The sequence below is a fragment of the Hypomesus nipponensis genome, chromosome 11, assembly GCF_054491055.1.
Source record: "Hypomesus nipponensis isolate SF chromosome 11, ASM5449105v1, whole genome shotgun sequence".
In the NCBI taxonomy this organism is placed as follows: Eukaryota; Metazoa; Chordata; class Actinopteri; order Osmeriformes; family Osmeridae; genus Hypomesus; species Hypomesus nipponensis.
The window spans coordinates 21,482,501-21,505,000 of NC_140371.1; the positions used below are offsets into that span (position 1 = coordinate 21,482,501).

At 51.5% G+C, this 22,500-nt stretch overlaps 1 protein-coding gene across 4 annotated transcripts in view; it reads right to left on the bottom strand.

The window, feature by feature from the left end:
- macrod2 (mono-ADP ribosylhydrolase 2) overlaps positions 1-22,500 on the bottom strand; it is a 357,904-nt gene that overhangs the window by 18,118 nt on the left and 317,286 nt on the right. For all 4 annotated transcript variants that reach the window (XM_084667272.1, XM_084667271.1, XM_084667270.1 and 1 more), the window contains exons 9-12: positions 13,562-13,640; positions 6,286-6,330; positions 3,893-3,943; positions 1-14 (exon numbers count right to left, since the gene is read on the bottom strand). The exon at positions 1-14 is cut by the window's left edge and continues 34 nt beyond it. In XM_084667272.1, the coding sequence (XP_084523398.1) occupies positions 1-14; positions 3,893-3,943; positions 6,286-6,330; positions 13,562-13,640 (189 nt within the window). The remainder of the gene's footprint in view (positions 15-3,892; positions 3,944-6,285; positions 6,331-13,561; positions 13,641-22,500) is intronic.

A 22,500-nucleotide genomic window follows, 5' to 3' on the forward strand; every position in this document is an offset into this window, starting at 1 on the left:
CTTGATCCCCTTATCTGCACGTTTACGGAGGAGATGTTGTTTAGCACCAACCGTAAACAGCAGTGTTCAGCTGTCATCCTAGCTGTCCTCAAACAGCATCACAAGCATTCATACTGGAGCATTGGAAGTGATGCTTGCAAGATAAACGTGTTCAACAATTTCTTTACCCACATTATGCAACTTCCTCCATCTCTCCATTCATTCATCCTTCCATCCCTCTCTCTCTCTTTCCAGTATACATCCTTGCTCCACCTCTCAGCAATGACATTTGGTACAAATTGAGTAAATGAAAGCCATGACACCAATAAGCTAACATGCTCCACAATGGCTATTGTGTATCTGGTATAATTGCTTTTTTAACAAGCTGGAGAGGGGAGACCATTTTTTCATATCTATGCAATTTTGCCCTGCACTCAGAACAATGGAAATGCCAGCCTGTATTAAATGAGAAAATAGCCATTTCTGCCCCAGCCCCATGCCTGTCTCAAGTGTTTCTGTCAATCAACAGCTGTGTTGGTGTGCGACAGGATCTGTCCGTCCTGTCCATTCATCTTGATGACCAGAACAGGGAAGGTTCCTTGATTGTTGGCTTTCAGTCAGATTAGAGTCCTCAGTATTAGACAACGTTAGTCCACTGTGTTGCTAACACGTACGATGCAATTATTCTATCTTTTTTTGAGGGGCCAGAAAGTATACTTTATTGATATCTGATTGTAAAACACAGATTCATTTACTTGTCGTTTCTCGGCATTGTGAAGCCGACAGAGTTTCTTCCCGCCAGCAGGTGGCAGCATTGTCACAGGGTTTCGTCGCCTGTACAGGTGAACGGTTTTGCTGTTTGTAAATCCGATTCACACACCTCACAGGAGAAGACAACAAACAAAGCTAAGCAGGCCTTTTAACTTCACAACGTATTCAAGCCATATTATTTTGTCATATCAAGAGGCAAAGTGATCTTGTGTCTGTTTCATTCTTGTGTTCAAGAGGGGGGAGATTAGACTGTCAACACTAACTTTGTCCTAAACCTTTGACACCCTCCCTACACACCCTCCCTCTCTCAGACTCTCTGCATGCTCATTGGTCCAGCCAGCCAACTGGAGCAAAGGACAAAAGAGAAGAAATAAGGTCTGAAAAATTCATGAGGCTTTTGCCAAGTAGAAGGTGCACTGCAGCGATACGACCAACAGCTGCCATTCAACGGGCTGGAGTATGTGAGAAACTGAATGTGTGTGTGTGCTGGAGAGTGTGTGAGACAGGCTGCCATATTGTGAAAGACAGCGTCATGGGGAGAGCAGCCTTTGATTCTCTCTGCCTGCACCCGGCTCGTTTGAACACCGACAGTAAAGTCTGTCAGCCAGCCAAGCAGCTATGAGCCGCCTGTGCCTCACACAACAGAAACTCCAAACAACTCCAAACACGCCCAGCTCAAATACACCCCTCCATCTCTCAATCCCTCCATCCCCTTACTATCTCTCCATCCTCTCTCCATCTAACCCCCATCCTTTCTCCATCCCCCATCCCCTCTCTGTCCATCCCTCCAACTCCTTCCTCCAGTCTTGTTCCAGCCTCCGTCCCTGCCCTTTCTTGGTCCGGGAGAACAGTTCAGGGAAGCGGTCTCCTTTCTCCGGCTTCTGAAGCAGTTCATCTCTGCGTCGTCCCCTGACCTCACTATTAACAACCTGACAGAGCAACACTGCCGCCCATCAACACCCACAACACCATCTCCCTCCCTCCCTCCCTCCCTCCCTCCCTCCCTCCCTCCCTCCCTCCCTCCCTCCCTCCCTCCCTCCCTCCCTCCCTCCCTCCCTCCCTCCCTCCCTCCCTCCCTCCCTCCCTCCCTCCCTCCCTCCCTCCCTCTCTCTGTCTCTCTCTCTCTCTCTCTCTCTCTCTCTCTCTCTCTCTCTCTCTCTGCGTTTACCTCCCTCCCTCCCTGTTTCTTTCTACCCCGCTCTCTCTACTGCATCCTCTTGCTCTCTCTATTCTGTTCTTGGATTTCATGTGGATTACATCACAAAGCCCAACACATATAGGAGGATTGTAGTCCCTAAGTGTGACTCCTTCAGAGAGTACTCGTAGCAGAATGTAGACCCATTCTCAATTCCTGTTCTCTGTGAAGAGGGGCTGGTATAATACATGATGTCTATCTGGGCTCCATCTGAGGTCAGCTCTCTGTGGAAGACCCACAACTGCCTGCCTCCTCCCGTGAACTAGCGAGCTCACGGCTCTCTGCCCAGTCAGGCTGCCTGGTTAACCCCCCAGTCTGAGGAGGCCTCTTTAACCATCTCATGACACAGTCACAGCAGGAGAGCGGGGGGAAAGCTGCCGTATGGAGATCAACATTGAGTCCAGGACCTGTGCCAGTGGATAAGCCTCTACAGTTCCCCAGCCTCTAGACTTTCAGCAGCCTCTACAGTTCCCCAGCCTCTAGACTTTCAGCAGCCTCTACAGTTCCCCAGCCTCTAGACTTTCAGCAGCCTCGACAATTCCCCAGCCTCTAGACTTCCAGAGGTGCCTCATGTTTCCTGGTCATTAGCTTTGAGACTGAAAGCCCTCCATTCCTTACCTCTGTAAGGTGTGTGTGTGTGTGTGCATGTGTTCCAGGGAGGCTGGCGTAATGAACTACACTGAGCTGTATGTATTGATAGTAGTAAACAGGCCTTAACACAGCTAATGCATTGCATGAAAACGTTGTGCAGTACTTGACAGCCCATTGGCTGATCTTCCATCGGCTCACACAATGGACACACTTGATGTTTTGTATGTTGACAAAGAACATATGGAAGTTCTCTCCGTAGGCCAGCAGCTGATGTATCCACACTCCTTTCTGTCAACAGCTTCTTGAAACGGGAGTCATCTTTAATGAATCCTTCCTTTTGAATAGATTTACAGCCCAGACATCCGTTTCCAGTCAGAGTGAGAGAGTGTGAAGGGTGGAGTGCTCCCATGCTTTGATAGCTGTGCCCAGGCCTTTTGTCAATGGATTAGTTGCTATTAAGCTGCCAGGCCTGATAAATTAGGATTTATAAAGATTATTTCTGAATACTTCTGCCTTCTAATACTTGTGATTGAATTTTGTGAATTATATTTAATTATTGCCGGGGTTCTGGGAAAGGTAGGAAGACTGAGATCAGTTCTCTGAGTCGTGCCGGGGGCAGATGTGATGCAGGTCCAGATGCAAGGCCGTCCTTGGAGAAAGGCTGCTATCTGTGCCAGTGTCTTAGGATACGTGCTGTAGACTACAATCAAGCACTCTGGCGATTTCCCCAAAGAATAATAGCTCTGACTGGTATCTTCAAAAGGAAGAAATACCACACAACCTTAAGGCTTGAGGACAAATGGATGGTGTGTGATGTTAATTGCCTACTAACAGCCTCCAGTGTAAGAATCTAATTATCTCTGGTCCATCTTATTGGAGAGGCCTATAATTGTTTCAATATTACACATCCGAAGGGGTTGAATCTGCAGAATAGCAAGATAATGGCTTCTTAAACAAGTTTCCCTCAAAGAAAACATTCTTAAAAAAAACAGGCTTCATTCTGTATTCATTTCCCTGAAGAGCGGCTTGGCAACATTACTGACCAAGAACACACTAACACACACACACACACACACACACACTTGCGGACACACACTAATGCAAACGGACAGACACACACCCACAAAGAAAATACACAAAACACAAATCCTTCACACAGAAATCATCTGTTAAAATTATTATTATATATATATTTTTTTCATCATACAAAAAATGTTGCAGTAAATGTGCACACATAAACAACGGCATAGCAGCACAGTCATCCAACATGAAAGTACAATACAATCTCATCAAAGCCCTGAACATACTTCATCCAAGCACAACACCAGTAAAGGAACAGAAAGCCCCTGTTCTTACCCTCATGGCTCTCCTCACTCTGGGTCGGCTCCTCAGGAGGGGCGGGGTCACCTGCAAAACCAGACACGACCAAGATGATCTTTCTCATGTCACCGAGAAACACTGTGACACACCATTAGCTGTGAAGCGGCCAGACAGCAGAGAGAGGTGTAACACCTGACTCCCAGGCAACCTGGGAGCTCATATAAGGACTGGAGGAAAATAAGGTGAAAGGTCATATGGCATCATTCAGTCTAATGCACTATGATCCCTAATCAGGGAGGGGATTGCTCCTGGGTTAGGGGCACTTGACTGCAGATCAAGAGGTTGAAAGGTAAAAAAAAAAATCCCCCTGTACTGTAAGTTGCTTTTGGATGAAGCGCCGGCTAAATGAAGTCGTTGTTCCTTTCCTGACTGGCTCATAAGCCGTCTGGATGGAGGCTCCATCAGCGACGCCTGGTAGCCCGCTTTGTCTTCTACCGAGCCAACATAATGACTCCAATGGGGGGAGAGAGACGCAGGGGGAGAGAGACGCAGGGGGAGAGGGTGGGAAGCTTTGACGACGACTCCAGAGCAGAACCTTGTACAAAAGCAGCATTCCATGCGAGGATGGCATGTCATGTGAACCTCTGAATCAGGGCCAGACAGGGCTGGAACAAGCACTGGCTGAGGGAGCGTGGTGAAAGGCCGGCGCTTGGCAGCTGCACAGACAGCCATCAAACAAGGCCTCCACTGGGCAGGACTGGAGAGAGAGGATGGGGGAGAGAGAGGCTAGAGAGAGAGAGTCTGGAGAGAGAGGGACTGGGAGAGAGATGCTGGGAGAGAGATGGACTGGGAGAGAGAGGCTGGAGAGAGAGGCTGGGAGAGAGAGGGACTGGGGAGAGAGGCTGGGAGAGAGAGGGACTGGGAGAGAGAGGCTGGAGAGAAAGGCTGGGAGAGAGAGGGACTGGGGAGAGATAGGCTGGGAGAGAGAGGCTGGGAGAGAGAGAGGCTGGAGAGAGAGGCTGGGAGAGAGAGGGACTGGGAGAGAGAGGCTGGAGAGAGAGGCTGGGAGAGAGAGGGACTGGGGAGAGATAGGCTGGGAGAGAGAGAGGCTGGAGAGAGAGGCTGGACAGAGAAAGGCTGGAGAGAGAGAGGCTGGAGAGAGAGAGGTTGGGAGAGAGAGGGACTGGGAGAGAGAGGCTGGAGAGAGAGAGGCTGGAGAGAGAGAGGCTGGAGAGAGAGAGGGGCTGGGAGCCCAGACAACAGAGCTGTCCAGGTATCATCAGGGATTAGAAGGGTTGATGGACACTGGAGCTATGTGAGATATGGTGCCTGGTGTATGCAGAACACCACATGATCACTCAGACAATAGGTAGTCACCCTTTTAGAAACCTCCAAGTGCTAGTCGCTGGGATTCAGACATTCCATGGACCTTGGATCACTCTGGAGTATCACGTTTTATGGTACGTGCATAAAAACGACTCTTTTATCTTCACCCAAAAAATATTACCATTAGAAAGACACATGTGTGTAATTGGTCATTCATGTGGGTGACTTCGGAGGGGGAAAAAAACATTTTCATAGCAGCAGAGGGTCCCAGATCCCTAGTAATACGAACACTTCCTAGTACGGCTAGTAAACCTGCCAGTCCTGTCTGCTGATTGGCTGCATGTGTGCTGTAGCTGGTTCATAGAGTCTCTTCCAGTCGTAACTGGTACTGTCTCAGCAGGACTCTATGCCAGCTCCAGAGAGCGTACTGTGGTCTAACGGTATGAACAGGTCTTCTAAGAGCGCCTGGAGACACAGAGCTTGGATGGACATGCTGCTCTGTGGAAACAAGCGACCACAGAGACGGAAATATTAGCAGTGTGACTACTTTAGCATAAAGTGTCAACTATGGAAAAAAATCTAATCATTTGTCTGTTCTCTACAAACAGTCCCCCTCTTGGAGAGCTGTTGTCTATCTGTCACTGCTTTGTCACAAGGCGACAACGCGCACAGGTAAATGTCAATAGTTTAACGTGATAGCTCGTATCTCCCAGATACAGCTTTAGTGTCAGAGCGGCAGAATGATAAAAAGCTTTCTGGGCTGACAGGTCTACTTGTGTACCTGCCTCGGCCCAACCAGCAATGCTGTTTAACTGTTTCTTTGTCCCTCTCTATAGGGGGTCTGGAGGCATTGTGCTGGTAAGCCGGATGAAGGGACTGGCACTGGGAATTAACCATGGGTGTAAGCTCTTGTAATGCAATGTACCTGATGTGTGGTATTTTTAGCCCCTGTTGTGTCAGAGTTAGGATTCAATCGGCCACAAACAAACACACATGTCGTGTCCCGCCTCACACATGGTAAACAGCCGCCATAAGTCCGTGATCTGTCGCTGTTCTGCAGGAGCAGAATGAAACCTCAACTAAACACAGCGAGCATCACTCACCTTCCTTCAGCTCGCTCTCGCTCTCCTCGTGACTCTCCTCGTTATCTGCCCAGGAGAAAGGAAGAAAAACACAAACAAGGTTTGATGGTTGCTGAAGGTTTTGCTCAGCGACGCTAGTTTCTCTACAGTTTGTGTACAGTACACAGACATCCAGAGCTGACAGTCACAGCTCAGCAGTTATTGGTGGGATGCTTGTTTTATGACAACAGTGATAGGTCGTAAGCATTTTACTGTCAATAGACACAGGTCTCAGACATTTACAGTCAATAATCGAAGCTGAGTGTGTGATGTTTGTTTTTACCAAATGAAAATAGACCAACTTTCCTCATAAAACACATCCACCCTCTCCCCCTACACACACACACACACACACACACACACACACACACACACACACACACACACACACACACACACACACACACACAGTGTTATCCTGCCTTGACGCTGGTGGGTAATGTCACTGTCACGGCCACAGCCGTGCCCCCTTACGTTTGGTTTGGCCCTGCCCTAGTGTTTCCCTGTGTCTGTCATTGTCTTCACCTGGGTCTGTCATTGTCTTCACCTGGGTCTTTCATTGTCTTCACCTGTGTCTGTCATTGTCTTCACCTGTGTCTGTCATTGTCTTCACCTGTGTCTGTCATTGTCTTCACCTGTGTCTGTCACTGTCTTCACCTGGGTCTGTCATTGTCTTCACCTGTGTCTGTCATTGTCTTCACCTGTGTCTGTCATTGTCTTCACCTGGGTCTGTCATTGTCTTCACCTGTGTCTGTCATTGTCTTCACCTGTGTCTATCATTGTCTTCACCTGTGTCTGTCACTGTCTTCACCTGTGTCTGTCATTGTCTTCACCTGGGTCTGTCATTGTCTTCACCTGGGTCTGTCATTGTCTTCACCTGGGTCTGTCATTGTCTTCACCTGGGTCTGTCATTGTCTTCACCTGGGTCTGTCATTGTCTTCACCTGGGTCTGTCATTGTCTTCACCTGGGTCTCGTTCAATGGTTTCAGTTCTCATTTGTCTCATCATGTCCACCTGTGTCTTGTTTGGTTCTGGGTATTTAGGTTCCTGTTTTGTGTCCAGTCTTTGTTTTGTCCTTACCCCTGTAAGGACAAAGGTACCCTGTCTGTTCCCGTATAAAGAATAAACCCTGTTTGACACCATTTCTGCCTCCTCTCCCACCACTCCACCTAACAGTCCCAGTACGAGGAAGCCTTCTCTGCATACCAGCTCCTGGACTTCAAACACAAACGCTGTGAAACCTCCCGTTTACACAACGCCTGGATTTCACAGAGAGACACACTGTTAACTACCTCCGGGAAGACTGCCCCTTTCAACAAAAATAAACCCGTTTGATTTCAACACTGTTAAGTCTACTGTGCGAAGCACGCAGAGCAAACCAGGAAGCACGCAGAGCAAACCAGGAAGCACGCAGAGCAAACCAGAGGAGCTCGTGAGTGGAGGCTCTGACAGGCGGAGAGAGAGAGAGAGAGAGACAGAGACAGAGAGAGAGAGAGACAGAGAGAGAGACAGAGAGAGAGAGAGAGAGACAGAGAGAGAGAGAGAGAGAGAGAGAGAGACAGAGAGAGAGAGAGAGAGAGAGAGAGAGAGAGAGAGAGAGAGGGAGAGAGGGAGAGAGAGAGATAGAGAGAGATAGAGAGATAGAGAGAGAGAGAGAGAGAGAGAGAGAGAGAGAGAGAGAGAGAGAGAGAGAGAGAGAGCATGCATCTCTGCTCACAGCCTTCAGTCTCACAAACACACTAAGATGAGATCTTGCAGTGCTCAGCACAGCTGGAGTGAGTATGTGACTCTGTATGCATGTGCGCATGTGTGTGTACGGGCGTGTGTGTGTAGCTGTATCAGAGGGCCTGGGTTAACACACAAATGCGTTAGCTTCTTTGATGAAACACTGTTGTCATCCGTTGTGTAGAAGCGGACCCATCAGGCATCCCTGTGGTCCAAGGACGGGCATTTCTTTTGTACAACACTGAATAAAAAGTGCAGCGCATTAATCTAACCCTGCTTGAGGAAACAAAGAGAGGCCTTGTGAAGACATGTAACAATGCCACGCTGAGATAACATGCCTGGGCTGCTGCCATTCATAACAACACAGACACAGACTGGTCCACAGCCACCGCAGGTTACCGGTACGGGCGTCCGGCCCAGCGGGCTGCTGCGGTAGGAGAAGAAGACAAGTTCTGGTCGAAGAATAAAGTAAGACTTAGCAGTTTCAGTCATACTTTGTCCCTGTGTTTTAACTCAACACCCCCCACCCCCCACCCCCCTCCTTCATCTATCTGTTCCCCTTCTGAACTCTTCCTGCCCCCCCCCCTCTCTCTCTCTCTCTCTCTCTCTCTCTCTCTCTCTCTCTCTCTCTCTCTCTCACCCTCCCTCTCTCTCTCTCTCTCTCTCTCTCTCTCTCTCTCTCTCTCTCTCTCTCTCTCTCTCTCTCTCTCTCTCTCTCTCTCTCTCTCTCTCCCTCTCTCTCTCTCTCTCTCTCTCTCCCTCTCTCCCTCTCTCTCTCTCTCTCTCTCTCACCCTCCCTCTCTCTCTCTCTCTACCTCTCTCTCTCTCTCTCCCTCTCCCTCTCTCTCTCTCTCTCTCTCTCTCTCTCTCTCTCACCCTCCCTCTCTCTCTCTCTCTCTCTCTCTCACCCTCCCTCTCTCTCTCTCTCTCTCACCCTCCCTCTCTCTCTCTCTCTCTCCCTCTCCCTCTCTCTCTCTCTCTCTCTCTCTCACCCTCCCTCTCTCTCTCTCTCTCTCTCTCTCTCTCTCTCTCTCTCTCTCTCTCTCTCTCTCTCTCTCTCTCTCTCACCCTCCCTCTCTCTCTCTCTCTCTCTCTCTCTCTCTCTCTCTCTCTCTCCCCCCGTCCAGTCCTGTGAAGACGAGGGCCCTGGGAGAGAGACATCCTGTGCAGGGCAGCACAGGGACACAGAGGGGGGATGGACAGAGACGTGGGCCTGGAACAGATAGTTTAAAACAGACCGTGGGGTGGGGGGTGGCGGTGGGACACAGGTACTATCGATTTCAAAGGTCTGCAGTGAAGACAGCAACCAAGGACAGCTGGGGGGTTCATTTCAAGCTATTACCCAGCATGCTGGGTTGTTACTTAAAGTTAGGTAGATTATTGTGACATTGATATTCTTTTTTTATTGATTTAAACCAGACGTCGGTGACTGGCCACATCGAAAGGCTGTACGTTCTAACGGTGGAGAAGTCCTTCCAGTGTTTGGCTCTTGATTTGAAGATCTGACTTTGTACAACAGACCCCAGGAGTACCCTGGCCAGCCAGACACAGTGTCTCTCTATTGCTGCCTCTCTCTCGCCCCCCTTCTCTCTCGCCCCCCTTCTCTCTCCCTCCCCTGTCTCTCTCCCTCTCCCCTCCTCCTCTTTCTAATTGTGGGGCCTGAGTCTCTCCTTGGCTTCAACACCGCCAACCCACCATGACAAAATCATTTTCCTCCCCTGGGGGGTGGGTGGAGAGTCAAACCCAACAATCCCAGTCTTCATTTTCACTCCACTCAGCGGTCAGCCGTCGCCCACGACGCCTCAGGAAACCGCAGTCGTCTCACAACAAACGCGCCGCCCATCCTGCAGAAGGCGGGCTGAGGTTCTCAGCTGCGCGGAGTGTAAACGCTGGCAGGAGAAAGCCACTGTTAGCTGCGGCACGGGCTCTCATGCAGGGTGGGGATAAACCGTGTCAGTAGCATGTAAATAAGTAGCACTGGGCGAGTGAGCTAGAGAGTCAGAGAGAGAGAGAGAGAGAGAGAGAGAGAGAGAGAGAGAGGAGAGAGGCGAGAGAGAGAGAGAGAGAGAGAGAGAGAGAGAGAGAGAGAGAGAGAGAGAGAGAGAGAGAGAGGGAGAGAGAGAGAGAGAGAGAGAGAGAGAGAGAGAGAGAGAATCAGATCAGAGAAAGAGAGAGGGGCCCTGCCGTGTAGAAAGCCACAGGCTGTGTTCATATTTTCTGTTGTGTGTCTCATGAAGGAGAACAGTAGACAGCGCCCAGCGTGCACCCAGCCACCCACACGACGTGAGAAGGGTGTTGTAGCAGGAACATATTTAAACACGCCTCCTCACAGCTGTGCACCTCACAAACACCTCTGACGTACTGCTGTGGCCAGACCATCTGAAATCACAGTGTATTCTTATACCGTAGAACATCATTCTGTCAAACGATTCATGATATCAATAAACCATGAATGTACACACAAAAGAATGTGACTACTTTCTGACGACATTGTATGAATGTTCCCTCTCCAGATATTCTAGGTTGTACTTATTGTGGCTGAGCTCGAGTAGGTGAGTACACCAAGACAGAGCGCTAGCTTTTGAGTACTGCTTCTCCAGGACATGACTATGAGACAGTGTCCTCATCTCATGGAGGTCCACTCTGTCCTGTTTGACAGTTGTTCCTGGTGAATACGTCGTTATAGACAGCGTCCCAGTTAGACCATCTGCAGGTTGGAGGGCTCTTCAGGCGAGGCTCCTCCTTTGTGTGTAGTAGAGTGGGGCCGGACGGATTCAGGAGGCTTGTGGTTTTAAACAGAGCTAGCAGCAGGGGTGGAGACCTCATCCAACAGACACTGCTTTCAAGGCTGCTCTTTGTCTTTCTGCAAGAACTCCATCAATACCAATTCAACCAGTACCCCCCCCCCCCCCCTCCTCAAGTACCCTCCCCCCCCCCCTCCTCCTCAAGCCTCCGACTTGTGTAGGAGTCTGTTCTGTTTGGGTTGTGTGTGCAGCTAGCTAGCTAGCTGGCTATGTGACTAGCCAGGTACTGAATGACCTTTAAAAAATGTTCAATCTTCATGCAAATGTTTCATTATATATCCAAACGGTATTTAAATATTTTTCTGAAAATGTGTGTGTGTGTGCACACTGGTTGCCATAGTATTGTGCACTCCATATTAGAACAGTGTTTTTTGGCTCTTTCATATTGTCAGCTTGTGGCAGGCATATTGTAATAAAACAATTTCCTGTATGCAAATGAGCTGTTTACATGCTAGAGCTCCTACCAGATAAAGCCACTCTGACTAAACCAAAACACCGACAATGAAAAATGAGTTTATGGGAAGGAGACAGCTATTCAGGCTATTCAGGCTTCCCACCAGTCTAGACATGCTATAGAGCCATGGCGTTAGTTAGGTACTGGCTACATATTACAGGAAAAACACAAAGCAGCCACTCTCTTCCTCAGCGGCTAGCTGATAAGAAGGGAGAGAGGTATGAGAGAGGGATGGAGAGAGGGTGGGGAGAGCTGGGAGAGAACGGTGGAGGAGAGGGATGGGAGATGGATGGGAGAGGGAATGAGAGAGAGATGGAAAGGGAGGGTAGAGAGAGCATAGGGAGAGGGAATGAGAGAGGGGTGGGAGAGGGTGGGGAGAGAGGGGGACAGGGGGAATAAGCGAGGCAGGGGAGAACAGAGTGCATGGGGAGTGAGAGATTGAGAGGGGGAGTGTGTGAGAGTGTGTGAGGGTGTGTGAGGGGGGGCGAGGAGCGACAGCGGGCCTGGGCTGTGAGCTACAGGCAGACTCTGAGCACTAGAGTGGAGCTGTTTGAGATCCAGACAGCATGACTTCCAGAGCTGCCGATCGCAGATCCTTCTGACTGAGTAGCTGTCTCCAACCATGATGATTATGAGGTGTTACGACAGCGTTTCCGATCGGACTCGGTTATTTCCCCGCATTTACCGTCGGCTCTCGAGGAGACACCTGCCAAGCTAATTTAGAGGTTCCGACTCCTACCTCTAATATGTCTTTTCATGCTCAGAGATCAGACATGGTATATATCCTGATCTGAACAATCAACCTATCCATCTCTAAAGAAAACATCTTCCACGCTGGTAAACAAACACACAGAAGGGTCGTCATCCAAAGAACTAGCGGAAATCTTCCCACTTTAGTTCCGCCGCTAAGAGTTCTTCCGGAGGGTTAGCAGAGAGAAGGTGTTTGTGATGAGGAGAGGGATCAGCACAGTCTGTTACTGGAGAAGGAAACGCTTGGAGCAGTCAGATGTCAGGTCGACCTGTGAGGAGGGCTGCACAGGAGAGCAGGGCGAGGCGGGGCGGGGCGGGGGGGGGGGGGACCAGGCGGCGAACCCGGGAGAAAATGTGACAACTCCTCAACCCCTTAGTCTGGCCCGGGTCTGACTGCATAAACATGGATCCAGCCCAGCAGTCGGCACACAGACATTAGCCTCCCCAAGCGTCCCAGGAGAACGTGAAAGGTGCCCTTGACCCTGGAGGTCAAAGGGCACATCAAAGGCAAGACTAGGTGATGAGGAAAAGCGTTCGGTGTGACACAGGGGCCCGCGTTCCGATGCCCTACTGGAACGGTCCCCAATTTAATTTCAGCAAGTCAATTGGACTCTCCCTCCTTCATTAGCATATGTTATAAACAAGAGTTTCTGGAGTCATTTGCTCTCTGAACTTCTCTGTTGTTTTCTCCTTGCAGCGGTACATTGTGATGTTTGTCTGCCTACCAGTCAGGAATACCCGGTCATGGGTTTGCTGTTCCACAGGCCCGGTGATTGGTGGCTCTTGTAAACTGGGGGAGTGATAACTGGAAAACAACGACTCTAGAATCTCATCTCACGGCGCTAATATGATGAGACGGGCATGGGGAGCACAAGAGCAGCCGCCATAATTACAGTCTCTCTGGCGAAGGCAATCTGTCACGGGCGAAGGGAGGGAGGGTTAGAGAGAGGGGGGGGGAGGGAGGGAGGGATAGATAGAAAGAGAGAGGGGGGAGGGAGGAGGGGAGGGATAGAGAGACAGGGGGGGAAGAGAGAGCGGGAGAGAGAGGGGGGAGAGAGGGAGGGAGGGAGGCGGATGATGGGAAAGTGTAGGAGAGAACAAAACAGCCATCCACATGGGAGAATGGAGATGAAGGGCTGGACGTGGGTATTCCGTCGGGAAGCTGGAGAATCGGGGCAAACGGGAGATAATGCCGGCTCGGTGGCCCAGCTGTGCTCTCTCGGCTCTCCAGCCCAATCCTCCACGGGCCCCCGTCAGAACTGCTGCTCCCCCAGAAGAGAGCACTATGGCAGGGGTGTAAGTGGAGGGTGGAGGAGGGTGGCTGGGTGTTTGTTTTTGTCTTCAGCAGTACCTGCTGCCCTTCTGCCTGTGTGGGGGCCCAGGCCTCTCAGATAATCACACACACACACACACAGGCAGACACACACACACACACACTCCCACACACACACACACACTGTCAGAACCCCCCCCTCCCCCCACACACACACACACACACACAGGCACAAACCCCCCACAGTCTTACCTTGGAAATAGTGAGATAATTTCTCCTTGTAGATCTTGTAGTCCATCTCCAAGAAGACACAGAAGATGACCCGGTGGATCTGCATGAGGGGACACAGAGCAGAGGTGTCACATCAGAGTGTCTCTCCCTGGCTCTCTGGCAGGGAGGGGACGACAAAAGAGCCAAATGGACGAGAGAAGATCCAGCGATAGGGGGCTGGACGATAGGGACACCATCAGGGACCAAATTACTGCTCCGAAATCCAATTAGGCCTCCCATTGAAGAACACACAAGCCTGGCCCTGAGAGAGGCCTTGTACTGATTATTACAATACTTTACATCACATTAACATGTCTGAACAAAACTAAAGTACCAAGCAGAGGTTCCTTAGTTCAGGAAGTGAAGAATCCCTGAGAAGGCTTGTGACAGAGGAGCAGGCAGAAACAGCCCTCTCAACAGAGGAGCAGGCAGAAACAGCCCTCTCAACAGAGGAGCAGGCAGAAACAGCCCTCTCAACAGAGGAGCAGGCAGAAACAGCCCTCTCAAGAGAGGAGCAGGCAGAAACAGCCCTCTCAACAGAGGAGCAGGCAGAAACAGCCCTCTCAACAGAGGAGCAGTCAGAAACAGCCCTCTCAACAGAGGAGCAGGCAGAAACAGCCCTCTCAACAGAGGAGCAGGCAGAAACAGCCCTCTCAAAAGAGGAGGACTGAGTCAGCACTGATGCATTCAGGCACTCCCATGTCACCCTATAGATAACTATTAGTATTAATGTCACTGTTTAGATACATACCAGTTATGGTTAGTTTCTCATTACTGGACTGTTCAGTAAATCAAATACTAACCACAGTTTAATCCAAGTATTGGCTTGGTATTCCATTGGTATGCATATCCTTTACCTGTCAGAGTTGAGGATTTAAAATGCTCTCACTGATTTATCGCTTCATAAAATGCAGCGCATCAGCTTTCCCAAAATGTTGTTTTCTTTCTCTTTAAAACAGGACAGATTGAAAAATCAATTCCTGCCTGGGTGAACTGAATACTTATCACCTGGATGGTTTCAGCTGGGATGCCCCATGAGGTGACGATGGGTCTAGGAACTGCAAGCTTCTCCAAGAGAACTTAACCAGCAGGTCTTTAGAGAGCGCCACGTTTGAAACATCTCCAGAATGAACAACTGTCGCATCCCTGTCACATGCACGTTCCTCACACGGCTGGTACAGAAGGGGGGGGGCAGATGGCTGAGCGGTTAGGGAATTGGGCTATTAATCAAAAGGTTGCCGGTTCAATTCCCGGCCATGCCAATGACGTTGTGTCGATGGGCAAGGCACTTCACCCTACTTGCCTCGGGGGGAATTTCCCTGTACTTACTGTAAGTTGCTCTGGATAAGAGCGTCTGCTAAATGACTAAAATGTGAAGGTATAAACACAGCATGCTTGGTGAGATACCTAACATAACCGTTCAGAACTGCTTGTCCCTTAACAAGCCTCTCTAATCTAATCTAATGTCTTTGAATAGAGGGCTTCACATACAGCCATCGAACTGCACCGACACCAATCTCAACCCTCAAGGACGAGGGAGAAACGTCCAGAAAAACAGCCACTGGGCGGTGTGGAGGACTAAAGACCAGCTGAGAGAGTAACACCTCCCTGCCCCTGCCATCCCTGCCCCTCCCCAGCACGACAGGTAGACAGATAGACTGGCAGACAGACAGACAGACAGACAGGCAGGCAGGCAGGCAGGCAGGCAGGAAGGCAGGTAAACAGACAGACACAGTCCTCTCCAACAGTGAAGAAGATGCATTACACACGGGGCATCAGATAATCCCCTCAATACGGCAATTTTTGACCATTACAGACCAGACAGATCATTACAGACCTCCATCCCCCTCCATATCGGTAATAGTAGAATAGAAGGGTCAGAAATACCCTTTCCAGGACCCTGGTCCAGTGACACACAAGAACCAGGCTGACACAGATGGCGTTCTGCTCTTCACACAGCACTGCGTCTATTATTGGTTCACCGTCTAAGCTTGAAATGTTAAGACTTGAATTCCGAATGGCAACATTTTGATTTGGCAAGGTGTCTTGGGGTGTTCTGTTCACTGAACGGAGGCTCGATCTTGTGCCCCCTCACCCCCGAGGAGAGAGAAGAAAGACTCCAAGCTCCTTTGAAGTCGCCTACTCGCTGACAAACAGATGTGAGAAGCGATACTATGCCGAGATGGGGAATACCTATGAAGACTGGAGACCACAGGGGGGCAGACCCCCCCAGATTCCATTCCTTTTTTACAGCTCCCCATTTTAAACTTGCCCACAGCCCACTGACAAACAGGAGGAATCATACATTCATGCCTTGCATGGAAACTCCCTCCCTCCCTCCCTCCCTCCCTCCCTCCCTCCCTCCCTCCCTCCCTCCCTCCCTCCCTCCCTCCCTCCCTCCCTCCCTCCCTCCCTCCCTCCCTCCCTCCCTCCCTCCCTCCCTCCCTCCCTCCCTCCCTCCCTCCCTCCCTCCCTCCCTCCCTCCCTCCCTCCCTCCCTCCCTCCCTCCCTCCCTCCCTCCCTCCCACCCACCCACCCACACAAACACACACTACACAAGTTGTCCTTTTACATTGATCATTAAATGATGAGCTGTCTCTTCTGCTGTGGAGGAGATGAAGAGGAGCGCTGCTGGCGGAGCTCTGAGGGGTCAGAGGTCAGCCTCGTGTCTCCAGCTCACACACAGGCCTCAGCTTCCCTGGCATGTGACCCCTGAGGGGCAGGAATGAAAGGAAGCACCCTCCTTTCTTCCTCGCTCTGCATGCTTGTGGCCCGCAGGAGGGATATGGAGTCGGTCGTATGGACCACTTGCATGTTGTAGGCCCGGAGGTGGTCCATAGCTCCACGAAGAGTATGGAGAATTGGACCAGAGACACAGCAATGCCCCAGAGGGTTTCAGAGCTGTGACCGTGGCCAGAGGCTGAATGTATGGTCTGGATGTTATGAAGGGAAGCGGGCTGGTCCGACAGCAGGTAAGCCCCTCTCTCTGAGTGGGTTCCGGCCATGCTTCAGACCTGTGTGAGCAGCACTGTTCTCCTTCTGAATCCATCCAGGATGGAGTCAGGAAGTCAAGCAGGAGGAGCTTATCTGCTCCTTGCACACACGTCCTGTCCGGACCATTCCCTGGCAGGGGCCCTGGGTAAGGGCTGTGGGTAGGGGCTGTGGGTAGGGGCTGTGGGTAGGGGCCCTGGGTAGGGGCTGTGGGTAAGGGCTGTGGGTAGGGGCTGTGGGTAGGGGCTGTGGGTAGGGGCCCTGGGTAGGGGCCCTGGGTAGGGGCTGTGGGTAGGGGCTGTGGGTAGGGGCTGTGGGTAGGGGCCCTGGGTAGGGGCTGTGGGTAGGGGCCCTGGGTAGGGGCTGTGGGTAGGGGCTGTGGGTAGGGGCTGTGGGTAAGGGCTGTGGGTAGGGGCTGTGGGTAAGGGCTGTGGGTAGGGGCTGTGGGTAGGGGCTGTGGGTAGGGGCCCTGGGTAGGGGCTGTGGGTAGGGGCCCTGGGTAGGGGACGTGGGCAGACACTGCTTGGACACTCACAAACAATTACACATTTTGGTTTCAGTTTGAGGTTGATTGACACAAAATAAGACGGGAGCAGGAAACGGCTTGCAGAGGAAGCCCTTGTTGCCAAAGGCGATTGGTTGGAGCAGGATCGCTGGAATATAATTGGCTGAAAAGAGGGGGGGCTGCTCCAAAATGGCTAAATTCCCATTCCACTAACCCTAAGCTGTCCGTGTTGCCAAACAACTGAGGCCCTCGTTAGCTACAAAACACGTTTAAAGGGGATGAAACTGTATTTATTTTACAGAAAAAGAAAAAAAAATACCTAGTCGCTAACAATTTCCATACACAACACAAATAATCCACCAAATTCACCACACATCACAAGCCAGGGATAAGCCTGCTGGAAGTCATCGCCCCAGTGTCTTGTTCCGATTGGCTGATCAGAGCAGCTGTTTCGGGGGTGATGAAGGAGGGGACCCAGGGTGTGTTGAGTGTGCGTCCTGCGGAAGCCAAGGTTGGCCAAGTTAATGGAAGACTAATTAGAAAGCTGGGATCACTGCATGCTAGCACGCCTGGTCATTACTCATCCCTGATTGGAGGGCTGTTGCCAAAGGGGAAGTGCAAGATGATTGGGTCACTGGCTGTCGGTGGGAGGGGTTGCGGGCGCTACAGAAACGCAGGGGTGTGGGAGGTGGTGTGGGGGGGTGGTGTGGGAGGTGGAGTCAGATGGTTGAGCGGTTAGGGAGTTGGGCTAGTAATCAGAAGGTTGCCGGTTCAATTTCCGGGGGGTGGTGTGGGGGTGGTGTGGGGGTGGTGTGGGGGTGGTGTGGGGGTGGTGCTGGGGTGGTGTGGGGGTGGTGTGGGGGTGGTGTGGGGGTGGTGTGGGGGTGGTGCTGGGGGTGGTGTGGGGGTGGTGCTGGGCCCGCGCTGGCCTGGCAGCCCTGTGGAGCTCTGGCCCACCAGCTGAGGAAAGCACTGATGCAGAAAATGCCCACAGTGTTTTAATTAAAAAACCCATCGGCTTTTTCCCATTGTTCTTAAACTGTACAAGACTTTACTTTACACACAGATATAAGGCATTTATATCTTCGTTGCAGGCCATTAACTTGCAAATTAATTAAAAACTAATGGAATTTTATTTTAAAGTGTTGAAATGAACACTTTATATTAAGGTTAAATAACATACTAACTACATTGCGATACCTTACAGAATCATTGCGATTAAATAGTAAGTGTTAACAAGATAGATTGATACCTGGATACATGACAACAAGTCATTTAACAGGTGATGCTGATGCCTTTCAGGATTCCCATGACCACAGCACCCACGGCTCCAGCCGTCCGCACGGCGAGAGCAGAGGAGCCGTGATGGCTACCTGCCAGGCGCTGTCACGTGTGTCAGCTTCACAGGGGGATGACGCGTCATCACGACACCAGACACACGCTGGGAGACCAGGCTCCCATCAACAGGCCTGCTGGGTCATAAAACCTGCTGGAACTGAGTGTGTGCTGCTCGTCTATGAGGGGGGAATGTCCCTGTACTTACTGTAAGTTGCTCTGGATAAGAGCGTCTGCTAAATGGCTACAAAATGAACAAAATGAGGCGCAGGGCTTATCGGGTGCCTCCCTGCCCCACCTCCCCCCCACCCCCTCCATGAACCCCCTGCCCCCCGGTCCCCCCTGCCTGGCTAACAGATGAGCTGTCATGGCTAGGCACCCAGGCTCATAATTGCTTTGGGGGATCTGCCAGCAGAGTCAGAACACACACTTTGCTACTCTCACATTTCCTTCTTGATTCTGTCACAAACAATAACAGGAACAGGAACAGGTTGGCCTGGCATGTCCTCCGCAGCTGGACCCTTCCACCCAGGAGAGAGGAAGTGGGAGTGTGTGTCTGCTTGGATGTGTGTGTATATGTGTGTGTGTGTCAGATATCCTTGCGGGGCACAGGACACTTCAGGGGGCTCCTAATGGTCGCATCCACGGTAACTATGACAACAGGGAGCGCAGCGCGGTGATGATGCTGAGGAGTGACTGAACTCCGTATCTTAGGTGACGGGACGACATGGAGCGCGTTCCTTCGTGTGGCAGATACATGCTGGCAGGGCCGCTCTCTGTGCACCAGAGATTAATGAAATCATTCCACTGCCGGGAGAGAGCCAGAGATGGATGTCCTTGAAACACAGCCTGGCTGGACGTGAGAGAGAGCGAGGGCTGCTCTATGGTGCTGCTCTCTGGTGCTGCTCTCTGGTCCTGCTCTGTGGTGCTGCTCTCTGGTGCTGCTCTATGGTGCTGCTCTCTGGTGCTGCTCTCTGGTCCTGCTCTGTGGTGCTGCTCTCTGGTGCTGCTCTCTGGTGCTGCTCTGTGGTGCTGCTCTGTGGTGCTGCTCTCTGGTCCTGCTCTATGGTGCTGCTCTCTGGTGCTGCTCTATGGTGCAGCTCTCTGGTCCTGCTCTCTGGTGCTGCTCTCTGGTCCTGCTCTATGGTGCTGCTCTCTGGTGCTGCTCTATGGTGCTGCTCTCTGGTCCTGCTCTATGGTGCTGCTCTCTGGTGCTGCTCTCTGGTCCTGCTCTGTGGTGCTGCTCTCTGGTGCTGCTCTCTGGTGCTGCTCTGTGGTGCTGCTCTGTGGTGCTGCTCTCTGGTCCTGCTCTATGGTGCTGCTCTCTGGTGCTGCTCTATGGTGCAGCTCTCTGGTCCTGCTCTCTGGTGCTGCTCTCTGGTCCTGCTCTATGGTGCTGCTCTCTGGTGCTGCTCTATGGTGCTGCTCTCTGGTCCTGCTCTCTGGTCCTGCTCTCTGGTGCTGCTCTCTGGTCCTGCTCTATGGTGCTGCTCTATGGTGCTGCTCTCTGGTCCTGCTCTCTGGTGCTGCTCTCTGGTGCTGCTCTGTGGTGCTGCTCTATGGTGCTGCTCTCTGGTGCTGCTCTGTGGTGCTGCTCTGTGGTGCTGCTCTGTGGTGCTGCTCTATGGTGCTGCTCTGTGGTGCTGCTCTATGGTGCTGCTCTCTGGTGCTGCTCTATGGTGCTGCTCTGTGGTGCTGCTCTGTGGTGCTGCTCTATGGTGCTGCTCTGTGGTGCTGCTCTATGGTGCTGCTCTATGGTGCTGCTCTGTGGTGCTGCTCTGTGGTGCTGCTCTGTGGTGCTGCTCTATGGTGCTGCTCTATGGTGCTGCTGTCTGGTGCTGCTCTCTGGTGCTGCTCTCTGGTGCTGCTCTATGGTGCTGCTCTGTGGTGCTGCTCTATGGTGCTGCTCTATGGTGCTGCTCTGTGGTGCTGCTCTGTGGTGCTGCTCTCTGGTGCTGCTTTCTGGTGCTGTCGGGGGCAGAGGCGGAGGGACCGGGGGGGTGGGGGCAGGTGGAGCAGGGCCAGGACTTATTACAGACGTGATTAAACACACCTGAGACTCACCCTGGGAGGGAGAGCACAGCCAGGAACATGGATGTCTGCAAGTACACACACATCCACATCCTGCACACACACACACACACATCCACATCCTGCACACACACACATCCACATCCTGCACACACACACACATCCACATCCACTTACATAGTGCAGACACATACACACATACAAGCACGCGGGATAACCCTCGTCGTTTGTGCACATACACACTAACAGAAGCCTGCTTAGAGGAAGTGGAAAGGTAAGACATGTCAACCTGTCACACACGATGTTCTAGAAATGTTTTTTTGGGGGTTATGTGTCTCCCCTTCCCCATTCAATCACCGTGGCCTCTGACATCATCAGTGAGGGATGGACAGCTGCCAGCAGGGGAGCCGACGCCCCCCGACCAGCTCTCAGTTTGACTGGGCTTGACCCCCCCCTCCCCAGGGCAGGGCCGACCCCACCTGCAGCAGCGCTATTATCATTTCAAAGAAACACCCAGGAAAGACCAGGCCTTTGAACAAAACGCCCAAGATCCACACATCAAAGGAGGCTTCTGACATTGGACAAAGTTCAGCCCAGGAGAAGACAAACCTCAGTTGCACATCCAGACGCCCCCACCCTGAAGCACCCCCACCCTGAAGCACCCCCACCCTGAAGCACCCCACCCTGAAGCGCCCCACTCTGAAGCACCCCCACCCTGAAGCGCCCCACCCTGAAGCACCCCACCCTGAAGCGCCCCACTCTGAAGCACCCCACCCTGAAGCGCCCCCACCCTGAAGCGCCCCCACCCTGAAGCGCCCCCACCCTGAAGCGCCCCCACCCTGAAGCGCCCCCACCCCACCCTGAAGCGCCCCCACCCTGAAGCGCCCCCACCCTGAAGCGCCCCCACCCTGAAGCGCCCCCACCCTGAAGCGCCCCACACTGAAGCACCCCACCCTGAAGCACCCCACCCTGAAGCACCCCACCCTGAAGCGCCCCACCCTGAAGCACCCCCACCCTGAAGCACCCCACCCTGAAGCGCCCCCACGCTAAGGTCTGTAGAGCCAGTGGAGTACAGCCAGCCATGCTAATTGAGAAGACTGAGAAGGCTGTTGGTAAATGCTAATGTACATACTTGCGCATGGCTGCTTAGTTGGGTGTGACTAAACAGATGTGTTAACATTCTAAATGGTGCCCTGCCCGTATGATTCATGACACGGGCGTACTGTTTCCCAAACTGCACACAAAGTAACAGGCTGAAGATTCTGAGGAGATAATTGTGTGCTGCAGGATTCACCAGACCTAAATAGATATTACATTAGCAAACCAAGATAATTCCCTTTAGCACACGTCAGTCTTTTTGTGTGTGCACATACGGTATAGTGAGTCGAGCTTCGCAAATGTTTGTTTCAGCATATTCTTCTTCATATTTCGGAACAAAATTGTTTATTAATGACCCAGTCCCGGCTTCTGCACACTAGTCAAAAAGAGAGCTTGAGGCAAGAACTCTTTTCGACCGGATGTTCAAATATTGTTTGCTCCAACAGAGGCAGCCATGGTTTGAGTCCTGGCTTTGGCAGTGCACACTTGCTGTCATCGAGCGTAACCGAAGATTCAGATCTATGCTGCACATTCTGGGAACATGAATGCCTTACAGCCTTATAATCCTCCTTACATCACATCTAATCTCAATTTTTCATTATTCCTCATGAAAAAATAAAAACATCTAAAAGCATTGATTTCAAAAGACAAAATCCTTCTGAGTTACAAAACAAGACGATGAACAAGCTTGAACAGACATGGCGACCACGTCCAACCCCAGACAAGAGCAGACGAGAGCAGAACATATTCCTTGACAGTTGTGTTTTGTGGTAAACTCTACCCCAGATTACAGGGAAATGTCAACAGCCTCCCACAGGGTAAGGAACGTGCTTCATCTGACTGCTGCTTAGTCTTTAGCAGCTCATTGCCACTGACAGTAATGAAACCAGGACTTTATAATATCAGTGTGGCTGATAATGGCTGATGTAGCCTTCTTAGGGGGGAAACATCAACAGCTCTT